Here is an 18,989-nt window from a genome sequence, read left to right as displayed (position 1 = left end):
GGTTTGTAGTTTGTATTTAATATATATTTGTGCGTGTGTTTTTCACCCTATATCATATTCCAAAGCAATTTTGGGGCTAAACCCATACAGGGTCAAATGGTGTCACTACTGTACTGGAATACTATAGCACTGTAGAGTTTAGCTGTAGCTATTCTGTTCTTCTGTTTTATTATATTACTTTCAAGTTAAATTCCTCATTTTGATTCCAGCAGCAAAGCACAGTGAAGTTCCATTATGCGCTAAAGATTCAATCCATCACTTGAAAAGACTTCAAATAAGAGTCTGTGTTTAATAACGGAAACAGGCACAGACACATATTCACAGGTGGCCATTAAGCATTTGATCTTCCCTGCTTTCTTTCAACAGAAGCTTCATGTCATCAAGTCGGCTGACAAGCCCTCGGGGTACTGCTCCTTCCTTTCAAAAAAAAAAAAAGACTTATTTTAATGGTGTGACAGAAATCTGTCTGACTCAGAGATAAATGGTAGAGAAGGAGACCAAAATAAGAAAGAGACACAGCTTGAAACATTAGTTCAAGCTGTTTCTTTTAGTGAAATATGTATAACCGTTAAAACCATATCACAGATCCAAAAATTAAATCTATGTTAAATCACTAAAGATGTAAATTAAGTGCAGCTTATAGAAGGAAAATGTCCCCTTTAGACATCAGATAATACCTCCAGTAACCATTATTAATAAATGTAAGTTGATAGTTAATTTAAATTTAGTTGATGACTTACTGTAATTTAGCTCAAAATTCATTTTTTTAATGTAGTTCCTTCCTGTTAAGCAATGAATGATCATTAATGTTTAATAACTGGTTGCAAATTGGTTTATAGAGCATTTACATGCTTATTCTAAAGCTGAATCTAATTGTTTATAAAAATCTGCAAATTAATGTGATGATATGTAGTTTGTCTATAGCATAAAAATGTTAAAAACGCAATATTTAAAAGTTAAAAGTTCTGTTCTAATTCTTGATTTAAAGAGGCTGGCATAAGCTAATTTTAGTTTACTTAATCTTTAGATTTGCTTTCACTTGCTGTTTCCTTATGTTCACTAGTTTTTTGTTTTCATTTTAGGTATCAAAACGCATATGTATAAATACCCAAACACAACAATGCTCGAGGGTTCCAGTGTGTTAAAGTGTGTCCCATGGGGTCTATGTGAAGAGCTGACACGTCCCAGTACTGACACCGAAGGCCACCTTGTGCTCTGACAAACTGGCACCACTCAAGATCTTGTCAATTATTGATCTGTAATGAAGCCTTTATTAGAAAATGACAAAAGAAATTGACAATCAATATATAATAACACATAAGGTGTCAGCCACATCATCAGACTGCAACTTATCTGCTATAATACAATATCTAATTGAATATATAATTCTTTAAATATTATTTTTATTACATGTGCTATGATGAATTTACTGAAAAACATTCATTTGATCAATTTTGTGAGTGTGGTATCAAATTTAGCATGATCGCAGAGTGATAACAGAGTGATGCTAATGGAAAAGACATGGTATTGTGACATTTCTGGACTGAAGTGTTTATATATTTCACCATTAATACTTACAAGGTTGACTAATACCCTACAAGTGATACAATGCCTCAAAGCCACATGATAAATACGTTGCTAAAGCTCAACCCTGAACCACCACAGGTCAAGCCACTGTATGCTTTCTGAAACACCACTTCTTGCATCCTTTGGCTTTCTAAAGTGTCAGTTAAAAGTAATCAGATCAGGACACAGGCCAGTTATTTACTTCATGAAAATCACAATAACCTCAGGTCTATTACTCTTGTGTCCCTGAAAGCCCACAAAATGAGAGGGTGTGACAAAAAAAAAAAAAAAAAACGGACAAATAAAGTGCATTTGAACCTCACCTGTTCCCATTCAGCTTTCTATTTGCTTCTTCGCAGGCATGAAATAAAAGCATGGGTGAAAATAAATAGCTGATGCAGTCGAGAGAAAGAGAAAATCCCTGATGCTTTTCTGCCCTTTAATGGGCTTAAAGTTCATTTTCTTCCACTGGCAGGACTTCAAACAACTATACCTCACTTCAACAAGCCTGGGCTCATATATCAACATACACAAAAAGACAAGCAACCGTCAAGGGCAAAGAACATAAGACAAGATCAGGGGCAGAATGAAGATGACAGAATGATGACTAAAGATGACAGAGCTAGGGTTTGCAATCAGTTTTCAGCCAAACTACAAACACACAGTATCCTTTGGCTTTTCAACACACTGTCATTGCAACACAGAGACTACACGTCTTTAACAAGATACATTAAATGTGTGATCCACCTTACACTTTTCACACTACAGCACATAGCGCAATATATTTAAGATTCACATGAAACTGTTGGGGGGACAATACTTCCGATGTATTGTTGTCACTATCACTACAAATGTCTCACTGGTGACAGAGAAACCTACCTTCTTGGTTCCAAAGCCACTTCTGTTAATGCTCCTTTAATCTAAATGAGTGATAGTTTCAGGTGAATCTCACCATACTGGAGTTCATTGTTCTCCTGCATCTGGTTGCCAAAGCTTTAACACCCCTGCCTCGCCCATGCCTGTTAATTACGGCTATTTATTAGCCCCAAACACCCAATTAACAGGCCTTCAGCACAACAAGCAAACACACTAATCTATGCGCAACACATTGAGAGACAACTCCACCAAATATTATGAAGAAAAATTAAACCGAGGACCACCTTAACAATAAGTGTCAAAGCTGTTGAACATTGTCTTTGTTTTTCTTTTCTTCCATTCAGTCCCATAAATATTCAGGTCATTGTTCTTTCTGAGGTGTTTTTGTTCTTTTTGTCTCATTTTCTCCTCTTCAATATGTGGAAGCTCCAGCTCTTTTCTCTCCTTTATCTTTAATTGATTCATTCCTTCATTGTCCCAAGCTGTCCAGCGTGTTTCAAAAAGCCGAGACTAATGATGCCGGGTTGACCACATCGTTATGACCTATACGAAGAGTGTGTACTATAAACGCAATGATCAACAAAATATGGACAGAATTATGTGCTGCTATTGAAACATTCCAACCAAAATAAACAAAATTCTGCAACAATGAATCAACTTCAGTTGCAAGCTTTTGTAGTGGCAAAATGTCTCCAGCCTTCAAGAAATTGATTACTATGTGGTCGGTATGCATATAACACTTATCATAGCCCTTGTCTTTCATTAAATGAAAGGGATTTCTCACAGAGACGTGGATCAGCTCCAGTGTATGTGACTACAGTTTAATATTTGGACCTACGTGGTACAGTATACACAAAAATCTGGATTATTAGCATTAGATCACTGAAATATTCTGGAAGTGAGAGAGGAGAAGAAATACCTTAATTCTCTGTTGCTTATTGATTACATCTTTATAGCAAATGTTCCTTAATATAAAAGTCATTTTTTAATCTGTAGTCAGGAAAAGAAACGGCAAAAAGATTAGGGTGTAGAAGGAAGAATCAAGTTCTTTTAAAAACATAAAACAGAACAGACTCCCACAGCATGATGACATGGTTAACCACAAATGAGCTCTAATGAATGATCCCATCAAACATACAGGAAATTTCTGAAAACAACAATCTCACATGGTTATAATCTACTGACTGACTTTTAGATGAAAAAATAAATATTTTACACAAACATGTCAGATATGACAACTTGGGAATAATCCTTGCCACCCAAACCCGCACAAAGAACATAAGGCAGACTTGCATCACTATTTTTAACTGCCTTCATTTAAATTCTAAAAATCTGGCTTGCTTGCTTACACAGACACACACAGTCACACACCCACACAGACACACAATGCCTGCAGTCAGTTAATGTATCACTTATCCCCCCTACTGTGCCCCAGTTTCTGTAAGTCAGTTATGAGAATAAGGACTTTACAGCAGTGATCCTACATTTGGTGCTATACACACAGCTCATTTGCAGGGCCATGTGAGCAGCATGTCTATATTCCAACTGGAAAAACTGTTGTCTTGAGTGTAAAGTCACTATTCTGCAGGTACTCTAAGATCCTGGTGGATCCCAATATGTTGCTAACACCTCTGCCTATCAGTAAATTTACAAGAGCATAGATTAAATAAATAGATAAAACAAAAACAATATGCAAAGGACTTTATGACCAGGCAAATAAAGAGATTTGACACAAGCAAGACACAAATTCAGGCCTGTCTGTCAACAAACAGTTCAGAGTTCAGATGGTTCTGAATACAAATTATGTCATTTGGTCAGTGTAGGCAGCATGCCCACTGAGGAGCTGCATAAAAGGCAATATGAGATAAACACAGATGGATTTTTTCTTTTCAGAGAGAATTTTGTGCAGACCCAGAGTCTGTGTGTAAATATATAATCACATTTAATGGGAAATCACACTCCTGTTACTGGAGTTAAGAAAAATACTAATATAGCGTTAACTGTAAACTTTTAATGAAATACCAGAGGAATTTTTAAAAGGCTGAAATAAAAGTTTAAAGACGTATCCGGACTAACAACAGGGATCTCTTGCACATGAAATGGTGGGTGGTGCGCTCTCCCAGAACAAAGCTACGCTGCCAAATAAAGCGACCCTAACTCAACTGAATTAAGATGATTTTAGTTTCATCAACATTGTCTTGGACTGATTCCAACACAAATGTGGTAACAAAACTGACTTTTTCCTTTTGTTTTGTAAAGAAACATTTATGTCTGCACTGCTTATAGCGACTGCTGAAGTAAGTTATGTTGGACAAATAGATAAATAGATGTAAACATACAGTGGACAAGATAAAAGCCAAGTAGAATCAATAAGCAAATGCAAGATTTCAAACTGTGTTAACATGCAATTTACAATGGAAGATAAACTTTCCAAAGACCCGTGAAACTAGAAGATAAAGCGTTGTGCAGTATGCAGTGTATAAAGGCAAAGGGAATTAATTATAGAGAAGGGCTGAGTTTTTCCAGTGTTCTGATGAAGTGTATGCGACTCTGACTGTGCAGTACTGTGATAAGCTGGGATTTAAGTGGGAGAAGTGCATTAAATAACCTTAAAACACACATAAAATTCGTACAGCATAAGATCCAGGTATCTTGGTCTCTGTGCTAACAATTATCCATCTGTGCTTTAGTTAGCGGCTTAGATGGAACATGACAGGATTTTTCTTAACTGCTCTTTAGAATACCTGACATCAATAAGCAGGAGGAAATTTTAAAAAATGCCAGCATCGGTTTTAGCATGTCACCATACCTCTAAATTTACAAGGATTCCTCAGAGAATTGACATTGTAGCTGTCTGGTGTATGAAACAGAGTGTTGGCAACTTTGTACCTCAGCGACCTCGCTCTGTAATTTACTCTGTACATACTCTGCTACTTTTGATACAACTCCTAAACACTTCCACTTTGCAATATAAAACTCACAGTTGATTGCAAAATGTCTACCATGGAAGAAATTTCACAAACTGAGCTGTTGCAACGATGACATCCTATTACAGTACCATGCTCAAATTCAGTGAAAAAACAGAAAAACCCATTCTTTCACAATTGTTTTTAAAGGCACGCTTCATGCAAAGTACGTGATTTTATACACTTGTAGCAAAGGGACTGTCTGATGAAGATATTTATTCAGTATATATAATGGAGGCTTGCAGGAAGTATTGGGAGCATAATGTCGATTATCCAAAATAAAGTTAGTTAAAGAACAAGAAACAGTTGGGAAATTGTCATTTTGGTCAATTGAGGGAATTTTATTTTGAAAGGCCAAAACATTTACAGGTACAATGTTTAAACAATGGTAGTCAGAAACTGAGCCAGTGAGGCAGGATTACTGCCATTGCACAGCCAAACAAGTAAAAACTTTCAGATCTCTGATTTGGTATAAACCAAAGCCATTTTCATCACATCATACAGACTTAATATGTTATGTACCTTAGCCAACCTAAAGCCCCCTCAGGTTTGTCACAAAGATTTTATCAGCGGGTAACTGCCAGGCTGCTAACGATCTATTACTTTAATTACTATAGAAAAGCATCAAGAGGTGCAACAAAAGTGCACAGTTAGTCTGATCCACTGCCCAAAAGAACAATCTACAATATGTAATAGCAAAACTTTGCATTGAAAGCGTGAGCCCTGATGTGCAACCCAGTGAGTAAGTATGCTCCAGGCCACACTCATGATGTGATGTGACAGCTTCAGGCTTGGACACTGCAAGCTATGCCAAAGGAAATTCACAATTATCATGGAAAAGACTTTCTTTTATCAGCATAAAACTAAATGAAACAGAATCAACTGCTTTTGTATGCTAGCTACAAAAAAGTCTAAGTAAAAAAAAAAAGAGCAAAACGGGTCATTCACAGAAAAGCAAAAACTGCTGGATGAATAGACAAGTTAAGCGAACATGGCAAAAAAAATAAATTACCATAACCAGTACTAGTGTCTCATTTTTCCACTTCCTCCTTGTCTTGTTCTGAATAGTCAGTTAATTAACAGGAAAAGAAAAAAAAACGAAAGCACGGCAAGCAAAAGTCAAGTTTAACAAAGACAGAGGTTAACATTTCACAACAATGCAAAACAACAGCAGCTTAAAAACTCATTTTAAAGAAAATAAAAGCAATTAAAAATGGCAAAAGGGGAAAAAAAGAAAATGCTAACTGTTTGGTTTAGTAACAGGCGGGAAAAAAAGACCAGTTTTGTAGAGAGCTGCTAGACTAATTAGAATTTTTCCTTTTATTTCCCAATGATAGATAACTCTGTAAACTTCTCCTAAACAAAGCAGTACTTCAGAATATCCAAAGGGGGAGTTTATTAATGTGTAATTAAGTGTTTTATTTTCTACACATGCCTTTATTCCCTGTTTGGGCCTTCATTATGAGCCTATTATTTAGCCGTGTCTAACTCCCCTTTTATTACTATATTCCCCATTTCTGTTTGGCTCCCTCTGTGTGTGTTTCTTATGTGGCTGGGCAGGTGCACCGGACCATATTGACAGCTTGTCCCTCCTCTCTTGCCGCAGGGAAAACTGTCACCCCTGTCATTCAGGCCTATGAACACAGCATGGAGAGTGTATGTGTGTCTGTCTGTGTGTGTTCTCAGGAGACTGTGACAGTGCGTGGGGGAGAAGAGGTGCTGTGTTAACTCTACCAGAAACAGCTGAATGTGTGGACGCACACATTGGTGACAATGACCTAATCATGATGGGGACTCCACAACCTCAACCTGGAAGGGCAAATCCTTAAGGGAGCAAAACTTTGCAAGTGATGACACGGTGATGCAGCAAAGTCTGAATGAGAAAAGTGCAATTACACACTTTAACTACACATTTATACAGGGAAATGTAACTCGGGTGTTCTTGGCAAACAATAGCAAGGATGCTAGTATTACTGTGCATCACCACTGACTATGCAATACGCATAAGAAAAACCCCAAGTATCTGAATAACTTGAGCGATGAACAGGTTTTAAATTGTTTTCACTGTAAAAAAATACTTATTGGTTAATAGTGGAGGCTGTGTTGGTGTTTGTTCCTCAGACAATTACACAAAGAGATAAGTCATTATTTTTCTTACAAGTCCGTCTATAATTAGTCTGTCATTTCTCTGTATCATCCTCTCATTTCATTCACAGGATTCTCTGTGTGTCACCACATAATGACAATTTTAATATGAGTGTAATGTCCACACTCATATTAAAGTTTAACTCTCCCTATTTTGGGCATAGGTTAATCGATTAATCCAAATTGCCCATAGGTGTGAATGCAGGAGTCAATGTGAGCACGAATGGTTGTCTGTCTCTGTGTGTTAGCCCTGCGACAGACTGGCGGCCTGTCCAGGGTGTACCCCGCCTCTCGCCCTATGACAGCTGGGATAGGCTCCCGCGCCCCTGATAAACGGAAGCAAATGAATGGATGGATGGTGTAATGTCCAATCAGAATGTCAACATCTGGCTGGAAAAAGCTGATTGGGGAGAAATTTCCACAAAGAATTTCAAATATCAACCACCAGACCAAAGGACAGTTTTCAGTTTCACCTTGGTGTCACCATTCACAGAATATCTTCCTGTCCTTTCTTTTGAAAAGCTCAGCATTTATATCTTTTAGTAAAATTCTCTGCATTAGAAAAAACCCTACAATGGTATACTGCCCCTCTACTGCATGCTAGAGAAAAGAAGTTTGGCATTGATATAAAAAAACAGAAACCTCCACCCTAGAAGTTTGTTTGTTTGTTTTGATTTTTTTAAGTTGAAGGCAGCAAAAAACAACAAAAAACAAAAACAAACAAGAACATGCAATCCTGCAAAAAAAGAAGAAAAAAGCCCCAAAACAATAACACAAGGATGCAACAAGGCTTAATAGGTTACACTGTCAAAGCCTAAGAGAGTCTGTATGTGAGTGTGTCCGATGGGGGCACTGGCCCCAGACAAAGTGCTCTGCCAGCTTTCTGCCCACTGCTCTTTTCATTGCTGATGGATGGGCCTTGTTCAGCACCATCTGGCTAAGGGATACCTCACATTAATCATTGTAAACACACACACACACACACACACACACTACACAAGAAGGTCTTTTAAACATAAATACACCAGAAGAGTGCAATTGTCTATAAGTAATGTATACTAACTGTTTAAAAGTGGAGCGCTCCAATCACTCACTATGACTTATACATATTCATACATTTATATTTTTTAAACTAGGTGATTATTTATATTTATATTAACATAATTTTCTCTAGAGGCAGATTTCGGGGGGTGTTTAACACCATTTAACGTGCACAGACTGCAATATTGTTTAACTTGTAATGTCAAACTGAAAACAAAAAGAAAACAAAGACAGAGAACACGTATGCTTTTTAAAAACCTGTTATGGTTTTTATTTAGTGAGCCATTTGCTCAGTTTGTCATTCAGAATTACTGAAGATAGATTAAGAAACAAGCTCTGTACAAAAACAACAATTAGTTCATTTAAAAACATTGTTTCATCGGGTTGGTACCCTGAAGCTACAATAAAGCCTCGACTAACTCACAACCCTCTCCCCAACTCAGTCTTTATTAATGACCTTTTCATCACAACAGGCAGATGCATAAAAACAATAATGGCTTCAGAAACGACTATTTCTCCCTTCTCTCTAAATCTAAATGCCGACTCGCTCGTTATCTCTCCCTCAGCCTCACGCACAACAACACACACAGACATGGGATGTAGAGCTGGGCGATATGACCCAAAATTCATATCTCGATATTTTTTAGCTGGATGGCGATATAAGATATATATCTCGATATTTTTTTAAAGCCATAAAGTAAGAACAAAAAGAGAGTTCTTAGTCAAAGCTGTGTCCCAGATGTCACACAGGCACTTTTATTAACATACAGCATAGATGTACATGAAAAAAACTACTCAAAAATAAATTATGAGCATTTATTAAATAATGATGCTCTATAAATAAAAGAAAACTGTGTTGTTTTGTGCATAACAAAGAGCTCACAATTGTGCAGTGAAAATGTAAACTAAAAGACGCTGAGCATAATAACATAGACAGATTTCACAGCTGCTCTGTTCCCAACTTCTAGTGGGTGACTGACAGCCTGGAGTTTGAAATCCGCTTCATAACCATGTCTCTGAACAGGTGCCGTTTATGGTCCTTATACACACACAATACGGTAATATTACGTTGAAGTAGAGCTGGGCGATATAAGATTTTTTCATATCACGATATGTTTTTTTCATTTCAGGCGATAACGATATATATCACGATATAAGCCAAATAACTATATTTGTAAGATTTAAATGTGCCGTTGCTCACAAGTAAAATGTGAAATAATCAGCAGCTTGTTTTGATTTAAATATTTATTTCCCATAATAAGTTCAACAGGGCAGATGTACTTAAGGAACATGAGACTTTCATTTACAGATAAATAAAGGCAAATATTGCAAACTACACAAAAGGCAGCCGCTAAAGCGTTTAAGTTTCAAAATAGAAAAAACAAAACAGACTACTAAATTATCAATTCCACTTAGAAACAAAATATTAATTCTAAAAATAAATCTTAGGTCGTTTTACAGAAGAACAGACAAAATTGACTAACTTTTGTCAATATCAAATAAACTGAGAACTAAAAGGAAATTCTCAATCTCTCCTTGTTGTATAGCTTAGCTTTTCAAACTGTTTTAACAGTTACTTTAGTCCAGAGGTTCCCAAAGTGTGGGGCCCGCCCCTAGGGGGGCGCAGAGCCATTGCAGGGGGGCGCGGTATGAAAAGTAAAAAAAAAAAAAAAAAAGAAAGCTTGGACACTGCTAGCATAATGGACAGGTTTTTGATGGGGCTCCCACACAAACGCAAAGCAGGAGACGAAGCATCGCCAAATATGTTTCCAAACCAACTTCCTTCCAAGCCAAAGACTAGAAAATATGGTAAAGCATATCTTCCCTTTGGCTTCACCTGCACAAGTGCCAAGGTAGGTCTCCCCTGCAGAATTAGTTTTCCCTGCGTCGGGAGCAGCGCTGGGCTGTCCAAATCACGGACAAACAGTATCCCACATTCTTGATTTTTAGTTCACAAACACTTCTTGTAATCAAAGGAATTTGCAAAGAAAAGCGTCTGGACTTCTTTAAGTTGCTTGAAGACGTTTCACCTCTCATCCGAGAAGCTTCTTCACTTCTTGTAATAACTAACTACTCCTGACATTTTGGACATGTTAGCTCTTTATGCAGTAAAGTTACAGTGAGATACAAATAACATCAGGCTGATCCTGCCGTAATTTGTTCCCCCGGTTCAAATCACGGACAAACAGTATCCCACAGCTGTTTTTGTTTTTGAACCCATTTTGCACAGAGAGGCATTTTTTGAAAAATGTATTGACAGCAATGTTGAAAATTATTACACAGGAAAAAAAAACAACTACACGTAAAATAATTACACCATGACGCCTCTGCCTTTCTAAATGGAGAGACAGTAACTGTGTGTGTATTTGTAAGCATGTAAAACCTGAAGATACTCAGATTAACAGTAACAGTATTTTGTCTCTATCTGCCATTCTGCAATTCATCTCATGTAAACAATAACGTGGCGCACAGCGTGACGTGAAAAGAGGCACATATTTTTGTCGTTGCGTGACAAACTCTGTAATCCTCGTCCACACGTAAACGCAAAAAAGGAGTTTTAAATAATCTCCGTTTTCGGTGAATCGCAACGCCGTTTACGTGTTGACGAAAAGCCCAAACGCATAGAAACAGCTGAGTTTTCAAAAATACCCGTGTAGGTGTGGACGCAGCGTAAAAGAGTTAGTAGTATATTTTATTACTACCTGTAATTTATTGCCGTTTACTTGTATTTGCGTAACTGTTTACTAAATGTTTGAGGTGTGAAATAAACCGCAATGGAGCAAAATATGGGTGTGTGTGTTTGGAGGATGTGTTTGTGCGGTGGGGGGGCGCGAACATTTTTCGTGTAAAACAAAGGGGGGCCTGGCAAAAAAAGTTTGGGAACCACTGCTTTAGTCTGACAAAAGCCGAATGACGAATTAGCGCTTTCAGTCAGAGATTGAGCATGCACCGCTTTATTGTATTTCCAGACTTGTTTTTGGCACAATTTACAGTGCGCGCTACTCTGTTTTTTGTCAGACTTGAAATAGCCGAAATACCTTCACACTACGGAACTTCTGTGGCCCTTCCATTCGACAATCTCTCCGGCATTGGAACCATCATCTGTTTTTTCTTCGGTAACCTTCGCTCACGCTGTCGGTTGATTTTTCTCTAGTCGGCGCACTCATTTCCTCCATTACCTGGGCAGCCCGGCTGGCTGCTTCTCAAACAAATACACATGTGCGCCTTGGCACTTGTGCTGTACGTAACAAGTCACGTGACGTGACGCTGCGGCTGTGATTGGTTCGGCTCTGCGCTACTTAATTTGGATTGGCTGTTCTTTTTTTTTCTTTTAAGAGGACAAGAGAGATGAGGCCTATTGCAATAGTTTCTATCGAGAAAAAGTTATTTCGCAATACATATCGTTATCGTTGTATCGCCCAGCTCTAGTTGAAGCACAGTACGTATTGCTCCACGAGGCTCCTCGGTAGCCGTAATGCTCCGACAATCCATCAAGCGGTGCAGCTCCGTAGCTTACCAAAGTCGAACTAAAACATTTTTTGACAGACTGCTGAGCGCTGTGTATCACATAAAATCAGTTCGCGGTCATCAAGCACAACCAGAATTCATACAAAAGGCGCGCAGTCAACTTTTGAGAAAATGAAAGGATTTCAGGCCGTGCATGGCGTTAGCGTGGCTAGCTCGTTAGCGTGGTTAGCTCGTTAACACGTTGACGCCGTCCAGCCCCACGCACGGGGCGATGCGCAGTAACTCATTAACGGAGATTTGCCGTGTCCATCTTGTTGCTGCCTGCAGGTGAAGCGATGGGGGAGGAGGGGGAGTTGTGTTCAGTGAAGGAGAGGCGAGGCGAGGCCGAGTAACGTTGCGTAAAGACAAAAGTGGACGAAAGAGAGGCAAACTTGCGGCTCCGCAACTATAATTATAACGTAACATAGACTATATCGATATAAAGGATATTGTCACATCTTATATCTCGTATAAAAATATATCGATATTTTTAAAAAACTCGATATATCGCCCAGCTCTGCCTGCGGTGGGAGAATGCATGCTTGACATTACATTTGCTATCATTAAATCACATCTCACGGCCATCCAGGTTCTTAATCTAAAGGGATCTATTCACACGATAACATTTATATACCATAAGTGTTAAAAATACATAATGTGATAGAAGGCAAACATTCACCTTTACTTTTAAGGGAATAACTATTGTATTTTCTATGTATTCCTTCTGTTTCCTTTTACTTTAAGACGTTTGCAGTGCAGTAAAGACGAGCTTAAAGTGCAGCCTTTTGCATATTTCCCCCATCAAAACCATTTTTAATACACCTGAGAGAATTTTGAGTGCAATTATTTTTTATTTATGTGGCTAAAGTACATCTGAGCATTCATTTAATCTTTTGATTGATGATTATACTTATTCAGGTACACTGTATATGTAGTCAAGCTGTTATGATTTTAAACGATGAGAACCTGTTACTGTAATAATATCTCCATATATCCTTCCCTGTATGGTTAGATGTTGTCAATACAAGCAATGCTCTAAATATCATTACTATCATTTTAACGTTAATAATAAATAATCAGGCCCCATCTTATCTTAATGATCTACCATATCAGCCCATTAGAGCACTTCGCTCTCACACTGCAGGCTTACTTGTTGTTCCTAGAGTATTTAAAAGTAGAATGGGAGGGAAAGCCTTGAGCTTTCAGGCCCCTCTTCTGTGGAACCAGCTTCCAGTTTGGATTCAGGAGACAGACACTCTCTCTACTTTTAAGATCAGGCTTAAAACTTTCCTTTTTGCTAAAGTATATAGTTAGGGCTGGATCAGGTGACCCTGAATCCTCCCTTAGTTATGCTGCAATATGCGTAGGTTGCCGGGGGATTCCCATGATGCATTGAGTATTTCTTCTTCAGTCACCTTTCTAACTCACTATGAGTTAATAGAACTCTCTGCATTGAATCAACCGGTTGCAGCAGATGGCCCCGCCCCTCCCTGAGCCTGGTTCTGCCGGAGGTTTCTTCCTGTTAAAGGGGAGTTTTTCCTTCCCACTGTCGCCAAAGTGCTTGCTCATAGGGGGTCATATGATTGTTGTGGTTTTCTCTTTATGTATTATTGTAGGGTCTACCTTACAATAAAAAGCGCCTTGAGGCGACTGTTGTTGTGATTTGGCGCTATATAAATAAAATTGAATTGAATTGAACCTTCAGGTCAGTCTATTCATCTTTGAAGGAGAGGTCATAGGTCAAATGTGGCATGATATTTTAAATACTTATACAGTACCTTCTGTATGTTGACAATAGGCAGCACACTTGAATCATAGTTTCTATGTTTTAAGGGTTTTTGCCAATTTTCGACCAATAAATCGTTAAGCAGAGCTTTAAGATCTCTGTGGATGTAAGACAAATGTGTACAAATAGACTACACATGATCCCACTCTAGATCACTAAAGTGCTACAAATGTGCTCTACAGTATAAACAAACACAATGTAATGTGCAAAATAAAAATAAAAAATATCACAACCAACCTCAGATTATGTCTGATATATAGTGTCAAATGTACTGTATTATTTCAACAGCCCTTAATTCATTCTTTCATAAATCAACATCCATGTATACTTTGAATTTTCATAAAAGATGACAGTATGTGGAGCTGAAAAGAAAATAGCCATAAGCTTTACGATATGGGTTTTATTTCAATTTTAGAAAGAGATATTCTTTATGTGTAGCATCCTGTTATTAAATTCAAAGATTTATCCAAAAGGTGGACCAGGGTTTAATGAGGCATTTTGAGGCTTTCTGCAGTAGTAAGAATTTAACTTCTTCAATAAAGTTAAACTTTATCAGCATGTTCAACAAACAGAAGGAAAACATGAAAATGAAAAAAGACATTTACAAGATGCCGCAGCTTACCACGCCAAGTTCTGAGTGGCATACTGTCACACATCTGGTTTCTCAATCCCCGTGAGAATCATACTTAAAGATAGAGCATGCTTATGAACCATGTCTGATTGAGATAAAAACACATTTATAAATTTTAATAGCATTCTCCTCTTCTCCTTATTCACCCTCTCTGCTTTTGCTAGAAATTCTCTTTTCTACTAATTTTTCTGAATGCCTGTCTAAGGTTGTGTGCATCTGTGTTTTGCAAAGGTGTGTGTCTACACCAGTAAAAACGTGATCTCTCCCAAATCTTTTAAATTAGTGCTTAACACATAAAAAAAATACTTTGTTACAAATAAAAAGCTAAGCTAAAGTGTTGCTACATGGCTGGATATAACTGATCTCTTTCATGATGGGAGATAGTTTTAGAGTTCATGGGTTTGACCCTTATAGAACATGGCTTTATATATGAATGCAACACATAAAAGTTATCATCCCAAAGGTTTCATCATCATGAACGTGCCTGAATAGTGTCATTTTTGGTCTGCTGTGAAATGTCAATCTGATAACATTTGATTTTCTTTTCCGTGCTAACAGCACAAAGCCAAGGTCACATGGCACAGAGCGTTTCTGTGATGTTGTGCAATCAACAGAGTGACAACTACTGGCTCTACAGCTGTGGCTCAGACAACAAACAACAGTTTTAAGAGTGAAAAAAAGCCTCAACTCTCGTCGACACTCATCTAGTAGCACATTGTGAATTTGTCCCTCAGCAATAGCTTGTCAACAATGACTTCTAGTCGAATGTCCTCGGGTATCCAAGAGAATTTTATAACACGTATGGCTTTTTCTTCTTATAAGTGCAGTTCATGACTTTTTGATCGCACCTCGTATGAACCCAGACGGAGACAAATACAGGAGGATCCACACATGGACAGAGATGATTAGCTTTATATCAGACTTCACTCTCTCAAACACGCTCGCCCTCACGATGCATTCAGGAACAAACACTTGAGCCGTCCTCATTCACTAGATTGCTAACAAGAGCCATAGATCTTGGAGAGACAACAAATTCATCACAGCCTTGAATACAAGACAGTGATGTTGACCTACAACAACTAACCTTGTGGTCTAGAGGTGAATGACACTGAAAGCTCAAAGCTCTGCTCGTTGAGATACACTAAATGAGCAGATAAAACAATATACAGTGTTGAAAAAAGAAATGCTGCAATTCACGCTGCGAGGAAAGTTATTCAGGAACAAACAGTGAAAGATCTTACCTTATGGTCATAAGGGTTGTAAGAGTGGAAGACCTGCGACAGCTCTTTAGTTCTTTGCTTCTTCTGCAGACAGAAAAAAAAAGAGAAAAGTTTAAAAATCACTTACATAATTAACACAAAACAAATAATCTCACTAATAAATGACGTTATGTTTTTTAATGACATGCATCTATCCAATCTGGATGGAGACTTGAAGAAGTGCAGTATCGAGTTTGAAGCTGGATGAGGGGGTGATCATATTTTTGGAAGTGCAAACCCACGGGGAGATTTGTGACCTTGGATGATTTCAGTTTTCGATCTTAAACATTGTTACATACGTCTGTCACCTAATTCAGGTAAGATTATTAATAAACATCTAAAAGTGACTCTTTTCAAGATCAACCGATCAACAACAGCAGAGGCTAACCGCTCATTGTGACTGTGGCTAGCTTTCCTGAAACAGTGGCAGTAACACATTCAAACCTTTGGTGCTAATTAACCACTTTGATTTAACTGTAGCTCCATCTACGTAGTTAAAAAGACTTGATTACTCTCTTACTACACGGCTAACAATAGAACTTTAAAATGACAACTCAGTTCAGTTTTATTTATATAGTGCCAAAACACAAGCACTGTTGCCTCAAGGTGCTTTATACTGTAAGGTAAAAAACCTACAGAAATACAGTCAGACTCAACAATGGAAACAAAAGATTTCTGAAAGATTCACAGCCTGAATTTTCTTGTCCTTCTTTATTTGTTTTGTTTGTCAAACATTCCTTGTGTGATACACTTTATTTTTACATGGTCCTCAGCATTTCTGATAATGATCATAGAGATATTATACAGATATGGACATACATTACAGCTCCACTGATATTAACTGGATTATTTCAAATGGATGGGAAAAAAGCCAAAGCTTACAAGTATGCCCACAGTGAATTTATAATAATAATGAATGGACACAGTTGGAATGTATTTATCTGTACACCATCTGTGGCAGAAAATACTTCATTTCATTTCTAGTTAAAGTCTGGCCTTCGTGTACTTACTCTATAATGAGATGCACAAGCGTGAGACGTGAAGGTTTGATATGTGGCAGTTGTTGATGCAATCAGTTACATGAGGCTGATGCAGCTACAGAAAGTGCTAATTAGCTCACTGATTAGGCCATGTATGGCTAAAGGGAAAGGGCATATGAATATGGTACTGTACCTAAAGGGAGTATGCATTCATAGCTATTCTCCCTCCTGCTCTCCCCCCCTCGTCTCTCTGTCTTTTTGAGTGTTAGAATGTGCAGGGTTGAGCTGAATGTCCTTAAGCATGAGCCGTTTATGCTGAACAGAAAACTTGTTGTTCTGCTATCGCACAGCTGGACAAACATGCTAATTCCAGACTGGCAAAGACAGCTTGATCTTTCAACGCAGAGGAGGAAAAATGTCTGCTGACTAACTAAGCATAACATTAAACTAACCATATCTAACATGGTGTAGTCAAACGGACAAAGTTTCAGAAGCATGCCATACAACTTCTGCTGAAGTCCACAAATAAGAGAAAAATGAGGCCAAATTAAGAAAATAATAATACAATAAAAGATGTGGTGTATGAACAGAAATGTTGTGTTTTGGCCAGTTTGGACCTTTTCTGTTGTTCTCTGCCACTGCTCCTCTCATAGCTTGTAGCTCTTTTCTCCATTCCTCCCATCTATTCGCTTTCTTCTGTTTCCATATGTTACCCATCTTTTACTCATTGTCTGTTCACTCAAGCCTCTTCTGATCCATACAATCCTGTAATCATTGGCCCCGTCCCACTGCCATCCTCACATTCTTGTTTTCATCTGATTCCCTCTCTATTCCTCTGCCAAAGGCTTCTTTGGAATCCCCAAATCCTCTTTTCTCTCATTTTCTCTGCCTTTCCACAGACCCCTCAATGCCCCTCCTCCTCCTGTTCTGTTTTTCCAGAGGGGGAAAACTCATTCTAATCATTCATTCTTCGCTCTCTTGCCCACTCTCCCCCACGTAAGTATGTCTCTTGATAATTTCTTGCACTCTCTCCTTTTGCCTTGAGCACCTCGGCTATGAGCAGCAATCTCATCATTGTTCCTCAACACCTTTCTCCCCCTTCCTATCATCTCTTCATAACTTTTACCATCACTCTGTATTCAATGATGCTCCATGGTGTGTTTGTGTGAGAGAGTGCGACTAAGACGGCTGTAACTCCAGGTAAGGATTTATCAAGCCCCAATGAATACTCAGCAGAATTTGGTTCTTTTCAGGAGCAGCACACATACACACACCAACACAACAAACAACAACAACGTGCCAACTCGAAGGCACACACCGACTAACACAAACAAACAAAAGCTGTACACTCATATGGACAAAGGTATGAATACAAGGGATTCAAAGATCAACATAAAACAGACAAATAGAAGACAAAAAGAGATAATGTGAGCCTAAAAAAAAGCTGTTAAAAGATAAAAACTCATGAAAAAAAGAGATAAATTCCCAGTGTCGTACCAGATCGGGAAGAGGTGGAAACCTCAGCTCGTTATTTGAAATCCTACAGCTTTGTAATATTCTCAAGTCAACTTACCTGTTCCTAACCTTTAGGATAGGAGCTACAAAATTCCTTTAAACCCCCTGACTATTGTGGAAAGCTGCTAAAGAAAGCTGAATGCTCTCATTATCCCACAACTGCTCTGTCTGTGGGCCCTAGAATAAGAACTACACTCTTAGCTATAGCAGTAAAAGTCTAACTACATGCATTAGTTTATAGTCTAGAGGTAAAGATGTGTAGACTACAACCCAAACAGACCGCGGATGATCTGTAAACACATAATATCATTTACATCAGCGGTCCCCAACCCCGGACTGGTCCGTGAGTCGTTTGTTGCCGGGCCGCGAGAGTTGAGGCTCGGGTGTGAAATTTATGGTTTTCAGGGTTTTATCGTTAACTCCGTTTCCCTGGCTCTTTTCCTGTGTTGTAGTTTTGTGTCTTATTTTGAAAGAAATATTTACGCTTTACCATAACGACCAGAGAGCATTAAAGGGCAGAGAGGAGGTGGTTACTCTCAATGTTGTTGGTGCACATCGGAAGGATGCTGCTAATAAAGTTACACAATTACACACTGAATTTGCGTTTATTATTATATTTACAAAAAAATCACAATTTTTGTCTTGATCGTTTCATTTAATTTTGTTGTATTTATCCGCAACACCTTAAAGGCCTGTCCATGAAAATATTGTCTGACA

The 18,989-nt window shown here is 38.2% G+C and overlaps 1 protein-coding gene across 2 annotated transcripts in view; it reads right to left on the bottom strand.

Annotated features, from left to right (window-relative positions):
- The window catches only part of cdkal1 (CDK5 regulatory subunit associated protein 1-like 1), a 242,918-nt gene that overhangs the window by 45,449 nt on the left and 178,480 nt on the right, over nucleotides 1-18,989 (bottom strand). Inside the window, exons 12-13 of one of the 2 annotated variants that reach the window (XM_025911505.1) lie at nucleotides 15,760-15,822; nucleotides 304-417 (exon numbers count right to left, since the gene is read on the bottom strand). In XM_025911505.1, coding sequence (XP_025767290.1) covers nucleotides 319-417; nucleotides 15,760-15,822 — 162 coding nt within the window. In that variant the 3' untranslated portion in view covers nucleotides 304-318. Of the gene's footprint in view, nucleotides 1-303; nucleotides 418-15,759; nucleotides 15,823-18,989 lie in introns of those variants that run through there. The other variant, XM_005450542.4, reaches the window with a different exon arrangement.

This window comes from Oreochromis niloticus, linkage group LG11, assembly GCF_001858045.2.
Source record: "Oreochromis niloticus isolate F11D_XX linkage group LG11, O_niloticus_UMD_NMBU, whole genome shotgun sequence".
Lineage (NCBI taxonomy): Eukaryota > Metazoa > Chordata > Actinopteri > Cichliformes > Cichlidae > Oreochromis > Oreochromis niloticus.
The sequence above is the reverse complement of the archived record's forward strand: the minus strand, read 5'-3'. Positions and strand labels throughout refer to the sequence as shown.